Source organism: Sceloporus undulatus, chromosome 9 (genome assembly GCF_019175285.1).
Source record: "Sceloporus undulatus isolate JIND9_A2432 ecotype Alabama chromosome 9, SceUnd_v1.1, whole genome shotgun sequence".
Lineage (NCBI taxonomy): Eukaryota > Metazoa > Chordata > Lepidosauria > Squamata > Phrynosomatidae > Sceloporus > Sceloporus undulatus.
This window is the reverse complement of record NC_056530.1, coordinates 26589888-26607718: the sequence shown is the minus strand read 5'-3', so window position 1 is coordinate 26607718 and position 17831 is coordinate 26589888. Positions and strand designations below refer to the sequence as shown.

The 17831-nt window shown below is 47.1% G+C and overlaps 2 protein-coding genes across 2 annotated transcripts in view; one reads left to right on the top strand and one right to left on the bottom strand.

The window, feature by feature from the left end:
* Positions 1-7378: 7378 nt before the first annotated feature.
* Positions 7379-10387, bottom strand: GPHA2 (glycoprotein hormone subunit alpha 2). The gene is made up of 3 exons (XM_042440948.1): positions 10254-10387; positions 8565-8749; positions 7379-8009 (listed from the first exon to the last, which is right to left on the bottom strand). Exons 1-3 carry the CDS (start codon positions 10345-10347, stop codon positions 7908-7910), a joined length of 381 nt encoding a protein of 126 aa, XP_042296882.1. The 5' UTR covers positions 10348-10387; the 3' UTR covers positions 7379-7907.
* LOC121916135 (RNA-binding protein 4-like) overlaps positions 10277-17831 on the top strand; it is a 21748-nt gene continuing 14193 nt past the window's right edge. Inside the window, exon 1 of the mRNA XM_042440947.1 lies at positions 10277-10392. The gene's annotated coding sequence lies outside the window, so the exon portion shown is untranslated. The remainder of the gene's footprint in view (positions 10393-17831) is intronic.

Genomic DNA, 17831 nt, shown 5'->3' with positions numbered 1-17831 from the left:
ACTGCTGGAGAAAACAACTGCCCACAAATTGTGGTGCTCCTTTCTTGTCTTAGACTAATGGAGAAACAAGAAGCTCAAGTCAATCCATTGGAGGAGAGAGAAGGAGGCATGGAAGGAGGAAGAAAGAAAGATGAGGAAAGATTTGGAGTCCCTGTTGACCAGGCATCCCAACGTAGTGGAGGAGGAGGAAGAGGAAAGGCAGGGGCTTTCGGTGCCGTTAGGTTCCAGAATACATCCAGTTGGCCTTTGACAAGTCAACATGGAGGACTCAGGTGTGCATCGTGCCCTGGCTCTGCTCGGTTTGGGAACTGAGCATGAAAGGTCAATACCCCACTCGGAAGAAGGACCTTTCTTCTGTCAGGATCTACAGATCCACCATGGGATCACTCAATCCAGGGGTAAGCAACCTGCGGCCCGCCTTGGGACTGGCCCCAGCCCGGTCCTGCCGCCGATTGCCGCCAGGGCCTTTGGCCTCTTGCGTGCAGAGGCAATTATCTATAGAAGCCTCAGAAACATGCATTTATATTAACAGTTTTTCGTGCGTCCTCCACTTTTTTAAAAAAAAGTGTCCACCATTTGAAAATGTTGTCCTACATTTGTCCCGGTTTATTTATTTATTTAAATTTTTTTAAAATTATTTAATTATTTATTTTTGGCTTCGGCCCCCCAGTTGTCTGAGGGACAGCAATCCGGCCCCCGGCTCAAAAAGGTTGCCTACCTCTGACTCAATCCATGTGGATGTGGTTGGCTATGAAACTGGAGTCGATGTGGCTGGCCATGCCATCGGTGTTGGTGTGGTTGAACATCACCATCTATGCCCTATGTGTCAGAGTGCAAGACCAGAATCTGGGACAATCAACCAGTTGGCTTGATTGATTAATCAGCAGCACTTTATTGATAGTTCCAGAATCAGCAATTCCACATCACTCAGCTTCTTAGCTGAGACTGACCCCTCCCAGCCAAACCAATGCATAAATCCCCCCCTGCCCCACCCCTGACCCCTAGCAAAAGCCGGCGCAACTGGACCCCTCCTCCCCCTCACTAGTTCCCATCCTCCATTCCTTTTCCCTGAGCTGCTCTTCTCACAGAAACGAAACGGCATTCCCAGCCTCTGCAAGTCAGATCTTCAGGGACACCAGATAGTCCACACCTGGTCCAGCCTAGCGCTACATATCACTATAGCTAAAGCCTAGCCAAAGCGCAACCCATCCTCCTAGCATCCACAGTTTCAATACATCTGATAGAATACATCAGGATTCTAACACTATGGTTCATTGTGTTTGGACTGCCTAATAGACCATACAAAGCCATTTCCTTCAATAGACATGGGCATCGTTCAGGATGCACCTCAGAGGCCTCTCTTGGATGCCTCTCTCCTCCTAGATTCCCAAAGGCACCGTGAATGTCAGGGGTTCTAGCAGAGGCGAGAAGAGGAGGCATATAATGAGTAGAACAGAGCCATGCTCTCTAAGCAAGAGCCATGAAGGAGAAAATGAAGTTGCTGGCTGCCCTCCAGTCTTAACACCAGTCATGCCTTCTTCCAGAGAAGACCAAGCCTCAGTGCTCCTCTCTTGGAAGCCTCTCTCCTCCTGGATTACCAGAGCAAAAGAGGTCCCAGCCAAAGGGAGAGAAGGAGGCATGGAAGGAGGAAGGCCAAGAAAGCAAGTCTACAAAATTGGTGGCCAGGACATGGCAGCTGGCCACGGAACATGAAGAAGGCCGAGAAAGCAAGCCTGCAAAGTTGTTGACCAGGGAATGGCACCTGTGCAGGGCCTCAGTGCTCCTCTCTTGGAAGCCTCTCTCCTCCTGGATTACCAGAAGCAAAAGAGGTCCCAGCCAAAGAGAGAGAAGGAGGCATGGAAGGAGAAGTAAAGAAACAAAAGGGAAGATTCAGAGGTCCATGGTGACCAGGCTGATCACAGAGGTGGACACAGAGGGGGAAAGCAGGGCCCTTTTAGTGCTCCCCACCATCTAAATCTCTTCCATGATCCAGCATCAATCCTGTTCCACCTCAGGGCCCCTCTCCTCTGGTCAGCGCATGGCGACCAATGCTATGTTTGGGAGATCGGTGCTAGGTAAGCAAAGGAGAAGCAAGATGGAGAGAAGAAAGATGGAATATGGAGGAGGCAATGTGCCGTGCTGAGTGCCAAATGAAAGAGTCCCTCTTGCTTTGGAAGGATCAGGAGCTGAAAGAGTTCCAATGAAGAATAGAGAAGGAGACATATAAAGAGCAGAAATGAACACAAAGGAGAAAGAGTTGGAGGTCTCAGCTGAGCAGGCAGTCCAAGGAAGTGGACCTACAGAAAGACCTGCTCCTGGATGTCCTACTGGGTACGCATAATAAGCATCATCTGGTTAACTCTGGTGTCCAAGAGGGGCGCATGGAGGAGCCGATGTGCCATGCTGAGTGCCAAATGAAAGAGGTACGGCTTTTCCTCTCTCTCCTCTTAGACTATTGGCGAGACCAGGAGATGAGTTCCGTCAAAGGAGAGAGAAGGAGGTGCGCAAAGAGAGAAAGAGGCATGGAAGGAGGAGAAAAGGAGGAACAAAGAAGGACTCAAGTGGATCACATGGGTCTTCCAAGGCAGAGAAATACTAGTGAAAGAGGATAGGGCAGGGCCTTTGGTCAATCCCAACATAGCATCAACCTTTTCCGGTCAGCGCATGGTGAGTGAGGCAGTTGCTTCAGTACTTAGTACAACCACAAATTACAACACAAGAAGATTGGTAATCCTTGCTGCTTATTTTGAAGGCAAGGCTCTTCATCTGGAGACAGAGGCGGGCAAGGATACCCACCATCAACATCTGCCTTGCTCCAGAATCTAACATCGCCCCTGTTCCACTCAGGGCTGTCCTCCTGTGGACAGCGCCTGGCGTGAGATGGCTGCTTCAATATCTAGCACTGCCTAAGTTAATATCTGAGACAAGGCTCTTCCTCCAAAGGCAGACGTGGGCAGGAATGGCAACTGGCCAGATCCACTGTTTGGAGCCCCAGCCAGTGCTCTGTTATCTTAGCTTCTTGGGCATGGCCACGATGGGACTAGACGCAATTCATTGTCTGTGTGGGGAAAACATTGCCTGAAGTACTTGCAGATGATACAAGAGCTGGAATTCTATGATCCTAACCTGAAGGAGAAACAGCAATAAAGAGAGAAAGAGGCACAGGAGGAGGAGGGAATATTTACAATCCGTTGGAAAAACTGGGCAACATGTTGGAGCGCAGAGACTAAATTTTGTAGAACTTGAAACGTAAGGCTCCATCCTTGCCAGTGCCCTCGCATCGCCTCACCAGCCAAGCCTTCTACCTCCACCAGGATACATCATTTCTCCTGAATGGCCACCTGAATCTGGTTCTATGCGGATCTCACCAACCTGTCTACCCTCAGGCCCAGCAGAAACCAGCATCACCCTTGTTCCACCTCAGGGCCCTTCTCCTCCAGTCAGCGCATGGCGAGTGAGGTGACCACTTCAGGACTTAGTACCACCACAAATTAGGACGGGGGAGCATTGGGAACCCTTCCTGTTAATTTCAAAAGCTAGAATGTTCCCCCGAAGCCTGGAGTCAACAGTGCTGCCAATGCTTTCAACATTACAGTGGGTGGGAATAGCAACCTGGCGAGATCCACAGCCACAAGTCCTGTTCTGGAGCCCAGCTGGTGCCCTTCCATCTTCCCATCATCCATGCCTTCTAGCTCCGCTGGACCTATGGATGAGGCCACACTTCTCCACCAAACAAGGCAAGGCTACATGAGTTTCTGAGCCCTCTCCTCAATGAAGACTCAGATGAGATCCACCTCCACTTGTCTACAGAGAAACCTGGAACCATTGAGAGAAGTACCCTGGACGTTGTGGAGGCAAGGAAGAGGAGAGAGTGGCTAAAATGAAGAGGAAGTTGGAGAAGGGACTCAGTCTATCTTTGCCATGGGAGCAAACAAGGGGCCTGCCATTTCAAATTCAAAATGTTGAATTCGCAGGGATCACCAGAATGGATCCCCCATGAATTTGGAGGGATTGCACTCCTAATTTATACTACACTTCTCCCAGCCCTTAAAACTGGTAGAGCGAGGGGGGCAGGAGAGATGGGGACTGGCAGGGAAACGGGCGCCTCCACCTCCCAGGTGCCCCCCTCTCACCGGCCCCTCAACCCCGTGGACCATCAGGAATATGCACATAGGTTGATCTGCATCTAGTGTACTGATTCTTCATGCATGGTCCAAGGCAAGGTGCGAAAAGTCCTGGGCTATAGAGAGGGAGTCACCTACATACCGGAAGGCCTTGAAGACTTCGTAACCAGCATCAAGAGAGAGATTGAAGAAAGGTCAGAGGGCTCTCTTGGATGCCTCTCTCCTCCTAGATTCCCTTCTAGATTCCTGGACTGTGAGCTTCAGGAGTTCCAGCAGAGCAGAGAAGAGGAGGCAAGGAAGGAGGAGGAAAGAGCCCGGCTCACAAAGCAGGAGAGCCAAAATAAGGATCTGTCAGCTGTCAATATCCAAAGCAAGGCTGTTCCCCCGAAGGCAGAGGTGGGCAGGAATAGCAACCTGGCCAGACCCACCGCTACTGCCACCACGGGCAGGCGCCATTTGGAAACCCAGCCAATACCTTCCCATCCCAGCCTCTTTGCAATGGCAATGATGGGCATTTATGGCAAGCAATGTCTGTTTGATAGACAACCATCTGTGGCTCCTCCCAACAACACACGGAAGGACCCTAACCTGAAGGAGAGACAGCAACAAAGAGAGAAAGGGGCACGGGAGGAGGAGGGAATATTTACAGTCCGTTGGAAAAACTGGACCAGATGTTAGAGGAAAGAAACACAGGAGCAAACTGAATTTGGAGAACTTGAAACGTAAGGCTCCATCCTTGCACAAATGATATTAGATGTGGAAACTTTCACCTGTCCTCTAAGGTCCTTAAACTTATAAGTAGATTGGACCTAATGTTTCATGACCCAAGGAGTGGGAACCCTTGCTGTTACTATCCAGGGCAAGGCTGTTCCCCCAAAGGCAGAGGTGGGCAGGAATAGCAACCTGGCCAGATGCAGCAGCACTAGCAGCATGGACAGACGCCATTTGGAAACTCCATCCTTGCCAGTGCCCTCGCATCACCTCACCAGCCAAGCCTTCTACCTCCAGCAGGATACACCATTTCTCCTGAATGCCCACCTGAATCTGGTTCTATGCAGATCTCACCAACCTATCCACCCTCAGGCCCAGCGGAAACCAACCTTGTTCCACCTCAGGGCCCTTCTCCTCCAGTCAGCGCATGGCAAGTGAGGCGACCGCTTCAGGACTTAGTACCACCACAAATTAGGACGGGGGAGCATTGGGAACCCTTCCTGTTAATTTCAAAAGCTAGGATGTTCCCCCGAAGCCTGGAGTCAACAGCGCTGCCAATGCTTTCAACATTACAGTGGGTGGAAATAGCAATTTTAAATACTTCAGCGGGCTTTCAAGTCCTCTCCTTCCTCCACCCTTCCCTGCTCCTTTCCATCCCTTCTCTCCTTACCTGCGTCTTTTGCACTCACACCCCTGCAGCCTATCTTTGCCCTGGGATCAAGCAAGGGGCCTGCTATTTCAAATTCAAAGTTTTGAATTCAAAATTTCAAATTTGCGGGGATCACCAGAATGGATCCCCCATGAATGTGGAAGGCTATCTGTATGTTTTTATACAACATTTCTCCCAGCACTTAAAATTGGTAGAGCGAGGAGGACAGGAGAGATGGGGACTGGCAGGGAAACGGGCGCCTCCAGCTCCCAGGTGCCCCCCTCTCTCCGGTCCCTCAACCCTGTGGACCATCAGGACTATGCACACAGGTTGGTCCGCATATCACAAGAGCTGGACGACTTTACGTGCCTGGTCCAAGGCAAGCTACGCAAAGTCCTGGGGTACGTAGAGGCATTGACCTATGCATTGGAAGACCTGAATGACTTTAAAATCAGGGTGAAGGACGAGATACAGGAAGTATGCCAAGACAATTCCCAAGCCAAAACCCTGGCCAATCGTTGACCAGGGCACGGCATCTGTCCAACTTCAAAAGAAATACCTTAAGGAAGCACCCAGTTTGTGACGTGATCTATAACAAGAGATGGCGGTTGTCCAGCCACTGAGGAGAAGCCTGAGAAATCGGTTTGCAAAGTCCAGAGGATGCCAGCAATCCAAGGGCTACGCAGAAGTCCAAGAAACCAAGAAACCAAGCAAATTAAAATCAACAAAGCATTGTATAAATACAGTACAGTACTATAAATCAATATAGTTTCCCCTCTGTCTTCGTGAAGGAAGGTTCAAAAGCATTCCCATTGGCCGGCTTATCTGGCCAAAGAGGAGTCGTGCGACCCATCCCACTAAACGCCCTGTTTGTGGTTCCTCCCTCCCATAGGTTCTCCAGAAGGAAGAGGCCAAAGGAGACCCACTTCCCTCCAGCCCTGCAAGGCAAGGAACAGAATTGCCATCATGACTGGCACCTCTGAGAGTTCCTCCAACCCAGGAACGGGTTTTTTACTGTTTCATCTAGCTTTTCAATTCATATCTACTGGGATATTTTAATGTGCCCTCTACTTATTATTGTTTTACCCCACCTATACATACATACATATATATTGTGACAACCTATGGCCGTGTACGATAAATGTGGTTGGTTGATTGATTGATTGACTGACAATAGGTTTTTCTCTAACTTGTGGGCAATTGCACCTCAGAATAAATTTTGCCAAGAAAACCCCTGATAGGTTTGCCTTAAGACATATCTCTAGGATTATTCACACGGTGAAAATAATCCAGAATAAATCTGGCATGAATCTCTGTTGTTCACATGCAGTTTTTTGGGGGGAAGGTGCCAAAAAACCACTTACGCCGGGATAATCAATACCAGGTTTTTACCCCAAGTTTTTAAAAAAAGATTCACATTGTCGTCAGTGTGATTAACTGATGCAAAATAGACCCAGGTTAGTTCAGGATTAAACTCTGCATGCCTTGGACAGGTTTTGAATACAGTCGACTCGGTGTTAATTTGAATGCTGGCGGATGTGAGCAAGGGAACTGAAAGAGTCTAAGGCTTTCATGGCCAGCATCCATTATTTTTTGTGGGTTTTTCAGACTATGGGGCCATGTCCTAGAAGAGTTTATTCCTGACGTTTTGCTTGCATCCACTTAAAACAACAACAATGTGTGAATGACCCCTCGGAAACGGCTTGAAGGCACACAACCACAACATAGAAGGAAAGCCCACCACCCTCCGGGAAAGTCCATCCAGGCCTCATTCCCACTTACAAATAAATCGGTTTGTGATCCGAATCGATGGACTGATTTGACAGCGGAGCATGGTTCCCACTACATTTGCCCCAATTGCATCCCCCCCCCCCCGTAAAATAACCCTCTTATGGTTCCCATTCAAGAACAAATTGGTTCAAAATAGACCCGCTCCAGCTGGCCGAAGGGCAAATTTAAACCGATTCCGATCCCCGCATCTGGTTTGCACACTTGCACAGAATTGATTTATCCAAAAAGATGCGGAAAAACACCTGTGTCAAAAAGACACAGGTTAAATAGGTCTAGCCATAGGCCCCCTCGCCAAACCACTTTGGTAATTCGATTCAAATGGAAACCAGGATCATTTGAACCCGTTCAAACCAAATCATTATCCAGTTTAAAAAGTAGTGGGAATGAGGCCCCAAACAGCTCTTGCATTCCAGAAGCTCTTCCTAAAGTTTAGATGTCATCTTTTGTGCGTGTGTGTATAATCTGAATCCGTTGCTTTTCTTGCTCTGGTATCCGGAGCAGCCAAAACCAAGCTTGCAACCTCAACGGAGGTGGAATTGGGGAAAGGAAGAAGAGGCTGGCGAAGTTATAGTGGCAAAGGTTGGTACTCGAAGCTTGCAAGCATTGGCACGGGGACTGGTCGTGCCAACCTGCTAATATCTGGAGAGGCGGCACATGTCGCATTGGCAGGCCTTGGCGGTGAAGATCTCCACGGTCTCGCGCCAGCTCTCCCCGCAACGCAGCCGCACCTTGACCTGGAGGAGAAGGATGGACAGGTAAGAGAGACGGCGTGGCTTTCCTGGCTATTAAATAACGTTAATATTGGTATTGGTATGTAGAGAGATCTTGTAGAGAGACCTTTGAGTCTCCAAGGTGCGACAGGATCTCTCTACATACCAATTTGACAAACTAATACAGCTATATTTTTGGATTGGATTGATACTGGGTTTTTTTTAAATCTATCTATCTATCCACACAATCATTTTATCATCAATTCTTGAATAATTCCAATATAAAACCAAATTATTTCCATATAGCAGATTTTTTAAAAATGCATATATTCACTATCCACTCATTTCTCTATCTAACTGACTTTTTGGACTTTTGATAGGCCTCTTGCAGATAACACGGTGCTGTTATTTCTACGCTATAGAAATAATGCCGTCTGACGCCACTTTAACCACCGCGGCTCCATGCTGCAGAATCCTGGGACTTGGTGAGGCACCAGCACCGTTGGGCAGAGAAGGGCTGGCGCAGGATCTTGCAAAACTACAGATCCCAAGTTTGGTGCCACTGATGCCAACGCTCACCTTTTGCATTTTGGTGATGGTGCAGCACTGGGACACGGAGGTGACGTTGTGCTGGAAGCCACTGGCCAAGAGGACAGAGTACTTGGAAGGGAAGGCACTGGACTCGCAATAGCCGACGCAGGCCTGGAGGGTGTGGGTGTTGCGGCACGTCCCGCGGCGGTCGCTCTTGATGGTTACGTTGAAGGCTGGGGAGGAAGGAGACAAACGGAGGCTGCATCTACACAGCAGAAAGAAACCATTTTGACACCACCGTGGCTGCATGCTATGGCTTTCCGGGATCGGCAGTTTCGTGAGACATTTCGGAGAGCTCTGGGGCCAGAACAAACTACAAAATCCCAGGATCCCATAGTTAAAGTGGTGTCAAACTGCGTTAATTATGCAGTGTGACAGCAGCCAGAGACAGCCTTGCTTCAAAACCTTGAAATCAGTTGTATGCCGGGGTTCAGCGTCTGTTATTGGGCTGGAAAATTGTGCTTGGAAAATTATTATTATTATTATTATTATTATTAACCTTTATTTATATCCCACCTTTTTCCCAATATAGGGACTCAAGGCGGCGAAAATTCCCCACTCACATTCATTAATCTCCCACCAGTAAACCCAGTATCCTCATAATGCTTTTCCATTTTGCAAGCTGCAGTTATTTACTGTAGGAAATAATAATACATCCCCAAAAGGCGCAATGGTTCCCTGGAATGGAATCCTAGGATTTGCAGTTTGTTTTCCCTGATGGAAAAGGCCAAACGTCTCACCAAACTACCATTTCCACAGTTCCCCAGCATGGGGCCGTGCGCAGCGAAAGCGGGGTCAAACCGGATGATTTCTTCAGTGCGGACGCAGCCTCGGAAGCGAAGGGGCACCATAGCAATAAATGTCATCGCTTACGATTGCGTCTGGAAACAGAGCCATTGCAATGAGAAATCCTCGCTCCAAAGAAATATGTTTTGAATTATTTAAAATGGAGATCAAAGCGGCCTTTTGCGCGAGGTTTAAAGTGCCCTTTTGAAACCGTTCCAGTAAAAAATAACAATAATAATGAAAACCCCTTTTTAAAAGCCTCAGAGCTGGCGGCAAAATGTCAGAGGGAGAGGGCTGTGGACCATAAAGCTAGCATTTGCAAAGCTAGATTGCTGCCTTTGCCATCATAGCATCATCCAGTCCAACCCAATGCTCAGTGCAGCATGTTCAGCGAGAGCATCCCCAGCCTCTTTGGGAAGACTTCCAGATCCACTGTGGTGTAGTGGTTGAAGCAATGGAGCAGGGTTCGAATCCCCCACTCAGCCATGGCAACCCAGTGGGCAATCTTGCCAAGGAAACCCCTTGGTCTTTAGACTCGCCATTAGTCAGAAATGACTTGAAGGCACACAACAGAGAAAGAGGCTCCACCATTTGTGGCAGAGGAAACTCCCTCTTTGCTTGCGTTGCAATTAAGGATGCGTCTGCACTGTAGAAATAAAGCATGTTGGCACCACTTTGACTGCTATGGCTCCATGCTGCAGGATCGTGGGATTTGTAGTTTGGTGAGCAGTCCTCGCTCTTGGGCAGAGAAGAGTGTTGTAAAACCACAGATCCTAGGTTTCCATAGGACGGAGCCACAGCACTTAAAGAGGTCTCAAACAGCATTATTTCAACAATGTAGACACACCCCGAGATCCAACTGCCTCTCACCCCCAAATCTGCAAAACTTACAGCGAAGGTGGCAACCAAGTCCGGCAGCTTCGTAGCTCCGTCCGCCGGTAGCCAGCAGGAAAGAGAGGACAACAGCATGGATGAAGGCCACCATTGCCTCTGGAGACTCTGAAAAGACAACAATCCCATGTTTGCAAAGGTACGATGCAACACAGCCATGTCTAAATGCAAAGCCACAAATTCAGAGTTGCACAAAGGTTTAGTGGGCTGGCTATAGATGTGCCAAGAGACCCAGGTATGTCAGGGGAAAACTGGCATTTGTAGGCCCAGTTGTCTCTTAAATCCTGTCCTCGCAAGGTGGGATTGGAAGGAATGTTGACATGATTCGAACCTTGTGCTCTCAGTGTGCCTAAAAGACTTAATACCTGCCAGTGCCTCCTTTCCCCTGTCTAACTGGAAGAACTTGAGAAGAAATAACGCACCTTGTTCACTGCAATGCAATGGATTTCTGGGATTTGTAGCTTTGTGAGACCATCCGCCTCCTCTCTTGGAGAGCTCTGGCGCCACAGCAAACTGCAAATCTCAGGATCCCGTAGCATTCAGCCCTGGCATAGTGTGCTCCACGTTCCCCACCATCCCTACTGACGCACCTGATGTACCTGACTTACCCAGCAAATTTGGAGATGTATTTCAGCTCTCCCAAAGTTCCTCCCAAAGGCTCCCGTAGCCGCTCTGCCTGCTTTTCCCTTCTTCCCCAGGTATTTCTAGCCCAGGTGGGCGCCTCTCCTTTTTTTGGGCCCAGCCCTGGCGTCTCCATCTCCCCACCCACATCTTTTGGAAAGCAAACAGCCACACTTTATACGTAGTCTCTCCTTGCAACCAGAAACTCTCCCCGCTTCGAGCCAACTTTACAAGACATCCACAGTTAGGAAACCGTGGCATATTTTTTAAGCTGTCATGGTCTGAGTGTTGGACTAAGGCCCTGGAGGCCAGGATTCAAATCCCCCGTTCAGCCACTGAAGCCCATCGGTGACCTTAGGCAAATTGCTCTCCCTGGCAGAGAAGGCGAAATGTTACCCATACGAAAGCTCCCAAGTCTGATCTGCACTACCAGAAATAAACCCAGTTGACACTGCTTTAACTGTCATGGCTCAAAGCTGTAGATGTCTTTAAAGGTGTAGTTTCGTGGAGCATTTAGCCTCCTCTTGCAGAGAGCTCTGGTGCCCTGGTCAACCGTCCAGTCTTCCAACTGTCAGCCTTCCAACTGTCTTTTCCAATGGTTCCAAGCTCTCCCATTTTCCCCATCTCTTTCCAAAATGTCCCAAATTTCTCTCTCTTGATCACTTTCCTCCACTTTTATCCTCATCCGACTTCAATGGCTGCAAACTGGATTAAAAGGAGTTTGCTCCCAGTTAAGTCAGCTGGGGAGGAGGAGAGGAGGAGAGCCTTGCCCTTCCCAGGGGGCTAAAGCACTTGTCTGTTCACCCCCCATGATGAACTGCTTTTCTCCTTTGGATCTTGCTGGGCCACATGTGGGTCCCGTTGAAATTTGGGAAGAATGAAATAATATTTTGGAAGGTGCAATATGGGTCCTTGGTGTCCGCTGAGGTTTGGTTCCTCGTGGGTACCCAAACCCCATAAATGCTCACGTCCTGTTAAATCCGGCGGCATCATAAAATGGTGCCCCTTATATAAAATGGCAAAATCATAGTTTACTTTTTGGAATATATAGTAGATGCTTAAGTCCCATGAAATACAATGGAGAGTAAAATGGGGTCCATTTCTGCCCTTCCCAACTCTCCAACCTTCCAACTGTCATTTCCAACGGTTCCAAGCTCTTCCACTTAGAATAAAATGGTGCCCCTGCCTTATATAAAATGGCAAAATCATGGTTTGTTTTTGGAATTTATAATGGGGGGGAGGCAATTGTATCCGCTAGGGTTTGGTTCCAGGACCCCTAATGGATACCAAAATCTGCAGACGCTCAAGTCCCATGAAATACAATGGATAGTAAAATGGTGTCCCTTATATAAAATGGCAAAATCAAGGGTTTGCTTTGGGGGAATTTATTTATATATGTTAAAATACAGCCTGCCCTCCATACTGACAGATTCTTTATCGACGGATTCAACCATCCCTGGCTCTGAAATATTCCCAAAAGGTATAAATCCCCAAAAGCAAACTTTGATTTTTGCTATTTTGTGTGAGTGACAAAGCAGCGTCCCGTCTCTGAGACTGAAGATACTCCACCATCGCCATCCTGTCTAGTGGTGCCCTTGCCCTGATGGATTTATAAAGGCATGACTTTATCTAGTGGCCGATGGCCAGGTTGCCATTGCCATCCCCTGTGGCTGAGAGAGTGTGACTTATCCAAAGTCATCCAGAGGGTTTCCATGGCCGAGCAAGGAACCGAACCTTGGTTTCCAGAGTCATAGTCAAACCATTATGGCTCTCATGAATGGAGCCCTCTCCAGTTTTTGCTAATGTCTGCAATGTGCTGCAGTGGTTTTCAACCAATAAATTATAATTTTTAGCAATTATGTCGTCCGTGTTGAGTACCAAACGAAGCCGATAAGCCTGGATCTCCCCAACATGGCAACTCTTCTCCGCCCAGTCCTTCTGGGAGTTTCAGTTTACCTGCCCTGGGCAAGAGAAGACATATTCCTCCCAGACAAGATTTTAAAAAGGCCTTTTGTCTAGTTTGCTCTTAAGCCGCTCATTGTTTTGGGTCCATTGAGTGTCTCTCTGCAAGTTGCTCAGTCAGGAAAAAATGTTGCATGGTTTCCAAATCCATCAAGGAATGATGCCAGGCAACAGAGACATTTTTGTTGCCAGAGGCACTCCTTTTCCAGGACCTGTCCTACATTTCAGCCTTTGGCCCAGGAGATGTTCCTCCATTTTGAGCATGGCTAAGAAGCATGGGTTTCCATTGCTTTAGGAACAGCTTCAAGCTTTTCTTTGGTCATGGCCCACCTTTTTCTCGAACGTCTTACATTTCACGGAGGGGACATTGAGTCACCCTGCCCTGCCTCCAAATTAAAGTGACCACTTTAAAGCCAGCATATTTGGGTGCCTGAGACGTAAAAGCATCTTCCCACTCCTGTTGTTGCTGTCGTTGTTGTATGCCTCCAAGTCATTTCTAAATTATGGCAACCCTACAATGGGTTTTTCTGGGCAAGGTTTGTCCGGAGGGGGTTTGCCATTGCCTTCCTGAGGCTGAGAGAGTGTGACTTGCCCAAGATCACCCATTGTGTTTCATCATGGCTGAGGGGGGATTCGAACCCTGGTCTCCAAGTTTATCACACTGGGGCTAATTTTGGTATTAAAGTGTATTTAAAGCATCTCGCACATAAAGCGAAAATGGTGAGCAATTGCACGAATGATTGACACACACAATTGCACAAATAAAGTGACATTGGAAATGCATTGCGGCTGAAATCCTGAAAGTAAAAAGATGCATGTTCATGTTTTTTTGTGACCACTTTAATGACAGGTTTTGTGCGATGTTGTGTGAAATCCTTTCGCGTAATTATGCCATTTTTCTGGGACATTCACAGGATAAACTCCTTTGTGGGATAAACTCCATATCCCAACACAACAGTTCTGTATGCCTCCTCTGAAGGATTGCAAGCCTTTGCTCAACTGAAGTTCAAAAACTGCAATGCTAGGAATGTCCTGCAATGCAAGAAAAGGTTATGCGGTGCTAGAAATTCTGGGGCTGTGGGAAAATTTCTCTGGTGGGAGCAGAGTTTGTACATGGACGGCAATGCCCACATTGCGCCAACATCCCCATAGCTATATCGTTCCTTGAGAAAATGGTGCCAAATGAAGCGCCAAGCACTGCTGAAAAACAGGGCAAGGCAGCAGCGGCGTGGTTTTCCGTAATCCCACCCAGGCTCCTCTTTTGCACTCCAGGGTTGGCATGGACGCTTCCCTGGCACGGCGTCAGCGTGGAAATGGACAATTAGCCCCAGGTTCGGGTTCTGTGTCTGCAGAGAAGTCCCTCCAAGTAATGCAATAATGCAAAGGATGCTCTCTCCCGATCAATATTTCCTAAGGAGGGAGTGACGCAGAACCATTGAGCTCCTTTCCCATGTTTTTGGCAACCTTCTTGCAATGGAGGCCAGGTTGGCAAACATCCTCCTTTTCTCAAGACATGTCCTACATTGCCACCTTCTGTCCAGGAGGAATTCCAAAACATAGTTCATTTTGAGCAGGTCTAAGAAGCCCATATTTTTCAGTGCATCTTTTAGTTAAAGTTGACCATAGAGCTGCGCTGGAGGACCTAGATATCCTAGAGAGAACATACTAATCAAATCCGTGAATAATCAAAGCCGCAAATATGGAGGTTTGCGTGTTCAAAGGGAGTTTGCCAAGCGTGCCAGTGAGGCGGGCGCCATTTTAAAAAAAATTCCTCAGGAGGCAAAGGGAGCTTTGCCAAGGGCACCCGCAAAAGGGGCAACCATTTTAAAAAATTACCTCGGGAGAACAAAGGAATTCTGCCAAGGAACACCTATTGAGGCAAACGGCCATTTAATTTTAAAAACTTTCCTCCGAAAAAGGAATTGCTTTGCCAAACGCGAAGGCGAGGCAAGCTACCGTTAAAACAACTTTAACATTCACATTTAAGTATGCGATTCTCTAAGGAGTTTATCACAAGGGAGGAATTTCTCTTAATTTTAGAATGAAAAGAAAGTGGGGCCAGAACGAATTCTCTAGTTTAGCAAAATTACGTGAATGCTCATTGCATTCGAACTGGCTCCCCATTGCCCAAAAACAGAATTTGTGTGTGGCAGTCTATCACGCAATAACGTGAAACCCCATGATTGCACTTGGACTGGCTTCCCATAGTGGTTTATCACGCAATAATGTTAAACCCCACGACTGGGTTCAGATTGCCATTGGATTATACGTCCAATTTTCTTTGTCTGATAAACTCCTAAGAAATCACAGTGCAAGCTGTCCTTAAAACAACTTTACCTCAGAATTTAAAGTCATATTTAAGTATGTGATTCCCTAAGAAATAGCAGTGCAAGCTATCCTTAAAACAACTTCACCTCAGAATATAAAATTCACATTTAAGTACGCGATTCTCTAAGAAATCGCAGCGCAAGCTGTCCTTAAAACTTCACCTCAGAATTTAAATTCATATTTAAGTATGTGATTCCCTAAGAAATCATAGCACAAGCTGTCCTTAAAACAACTTCACCTCAGAATATAAAATTCACATTTAAGTACGCGATTCTCTAAGAAATTACAGCACAAGCTGTCCTTAAAACAGCTTTACCTCAGAATATAAAATTCACATTTAATTATGTGATTCCCTAAGGAACCGCAGCCTTTGGTTTAAAATATGAAGAATGATGTTAAGAAATGGCCGCCAAAACGCAGATAGGTCCTGTCAAAAAGAATTTTAAAAGCCTGACAGGAAAATGAACCTCTGGAGAGTCAAAGGCGGATAAAAGGAGCAGAGGGTTTAGGCGGGAAACCAGTCCAATATGGCAGTTGCTACCGCCAAAACCCTCCGCCTCTAATGGTGCTAAGAATGTTCTCGAGCTAGCTGTGCAGACACAAATATAACCCATTTGTGTGCATTCACAGAGACAACAAAGAAGAAATATATGTACACTTGTCCCTCCATATTCTCTAGGGTTAGGGGCACAAGACGCCCATGAATGTGGAAAAACAACAAATAACAAAACCGCCATGTTTTGAGAGGACACCTCTCTAGGAATCTCTAGGTCCTCCAACGCAACTCTGTGGTCAGTGACCATAGAGTTGCGCCGGAGAAGCTACAAAATGCCTAGTAGAGTACTCTCTCTAGGAATATCTAGGTCCTTCAGTGCAATGTTTAAAGTTGACCATAGAGTTGCACCGGAGGAGGACCTAGAGATTCCTAGAGAGGACATATGAATCAAAACTGTGAATAATCAAATCAAAGGGATGCGTGTAGTTGTGTTTTTTGGTTTGCAATGTTAAAGGTCCTACATTTCACGATGCCTTCTCCACCTTTGCAGTTTGTGACATGCTCCTGGCCTTGTTTGGATCAGTCAAGTTTCTCCAAAGAGGGTTTGACTTTATGGTTGAGAGAGTGTGACTTGCCCATGGTCACCCAGTGGCTCTTTACGCTAGAGCAGGGATTCGAACCCGGGTCTCCAGAGTCATAGTCCAACGCTCAAATGACTCTTCTCTGTACCAATAGCCAAATTTCTTGTGCATCCATCCGCCGGGCGCTGGATCTATCAGTCCTTCCCAGCCCCTCCAGCCTTAAGGTGAATTATTCACTCAGGGAAGATCAATAGCCGTTAAAAGGACATTATGCTTCTCATGTTACATCCCTGAGGCATCCAGAAAGTAGCATTAGGAACACAGCCTCATTCACACTTTCTGGACAGTTTCCAGGGAGGTCCTTGCATTGGTCCATTGCGGTGAAAACATCCAAAGACTTAGCAGCACCTGAAACATCTCTCATGCATTTACCTGACAGATCTTTCACACATTTGCCTTACAGATCTTCCATGCTCCATGCATGTACCTTTCATACATTTACCATTGCAAAGAAGAATTGAGGTGTAACTTTACACTCCCAGATGTCTACCTTGGCTGCCCAGTAGCACCTTATTGTCCCAGCCAATGCGCATGGCTCATCGATGTGCAATTGTACCCTCCCAACTTGGCAGGGACAGTCCCAGTGAATCCTCTCCCTTCCCAATTTTCTGACTGGTTTTAAAATGTCCTTGTTTTTCTCCCTCCCTCCTCCTTTATCCCCAGCTTATTCTAAGTGCTGCAAACTGAGTTCCAAGTACAAAAGAAGATAGCTTGCATTCGCTCAGCTAAGGATGCATAGTTTACTGTGGCACTAGAGAAGGCTAAATATCTGACAGAGAAGGCTAACTATCTCACCAAACTACAAATCCCGGCAATCCCATTGCACAGAGCCATGGCAATGTCCAACGGCATTACTTTCCACGGCGCAGCTTGGACTCATGTTTTCATGGTGAAACATTGGAGAATACGGGAGGCCTATTGAGTGGTTTGTTGAACGTTGAGTCAAACCCATTGGAAAACTGGGACTAACTGATCCCAGCCAAGAACAACGCTGGGTTTATTTATGCTGGGTTGGCCTAAGATGTTTTGCTGCCTGAGACGGGAAAGCAAAAATAGTTTCCCCTCTCTGCAGCGTTTGGTACCTGTTGCAAAAAAGAAACCTCCACGTTTTGGCTTCTCCTGTTTCTGTCCTTTGCAAGGGGAGACATGCTCTAACTCAGAAGTGGAGATTAGGTGGGATTTCAAGGACGACGAACCGAATATCGTGCCACGCCAGGACGGCTTTGGTGCAATGTTTTCTTTCTCTTAGTAGCTATAGAGACAATAAAAAGGGATACCACCAAGACTGCCTTGCAAGGTGGAAACAAACCCTCCAAGGATCATTCAGCACAAAGGAAAGGATTTCTTGCATTTGTGCAAGAGAAAGTTTCCCCAAAGTGTCATGGTCAACTAGACAGGCCGAAACTTGAACAAGGAAAATTTCTGTACCCACAAAGCTCCCCTTGAGAGCCATGAGCAGAATCCAGAATTGTAAAACTCTATCTATCTATCTATCTATCTATCTATCTATCTATCTATCTATCTATCTAT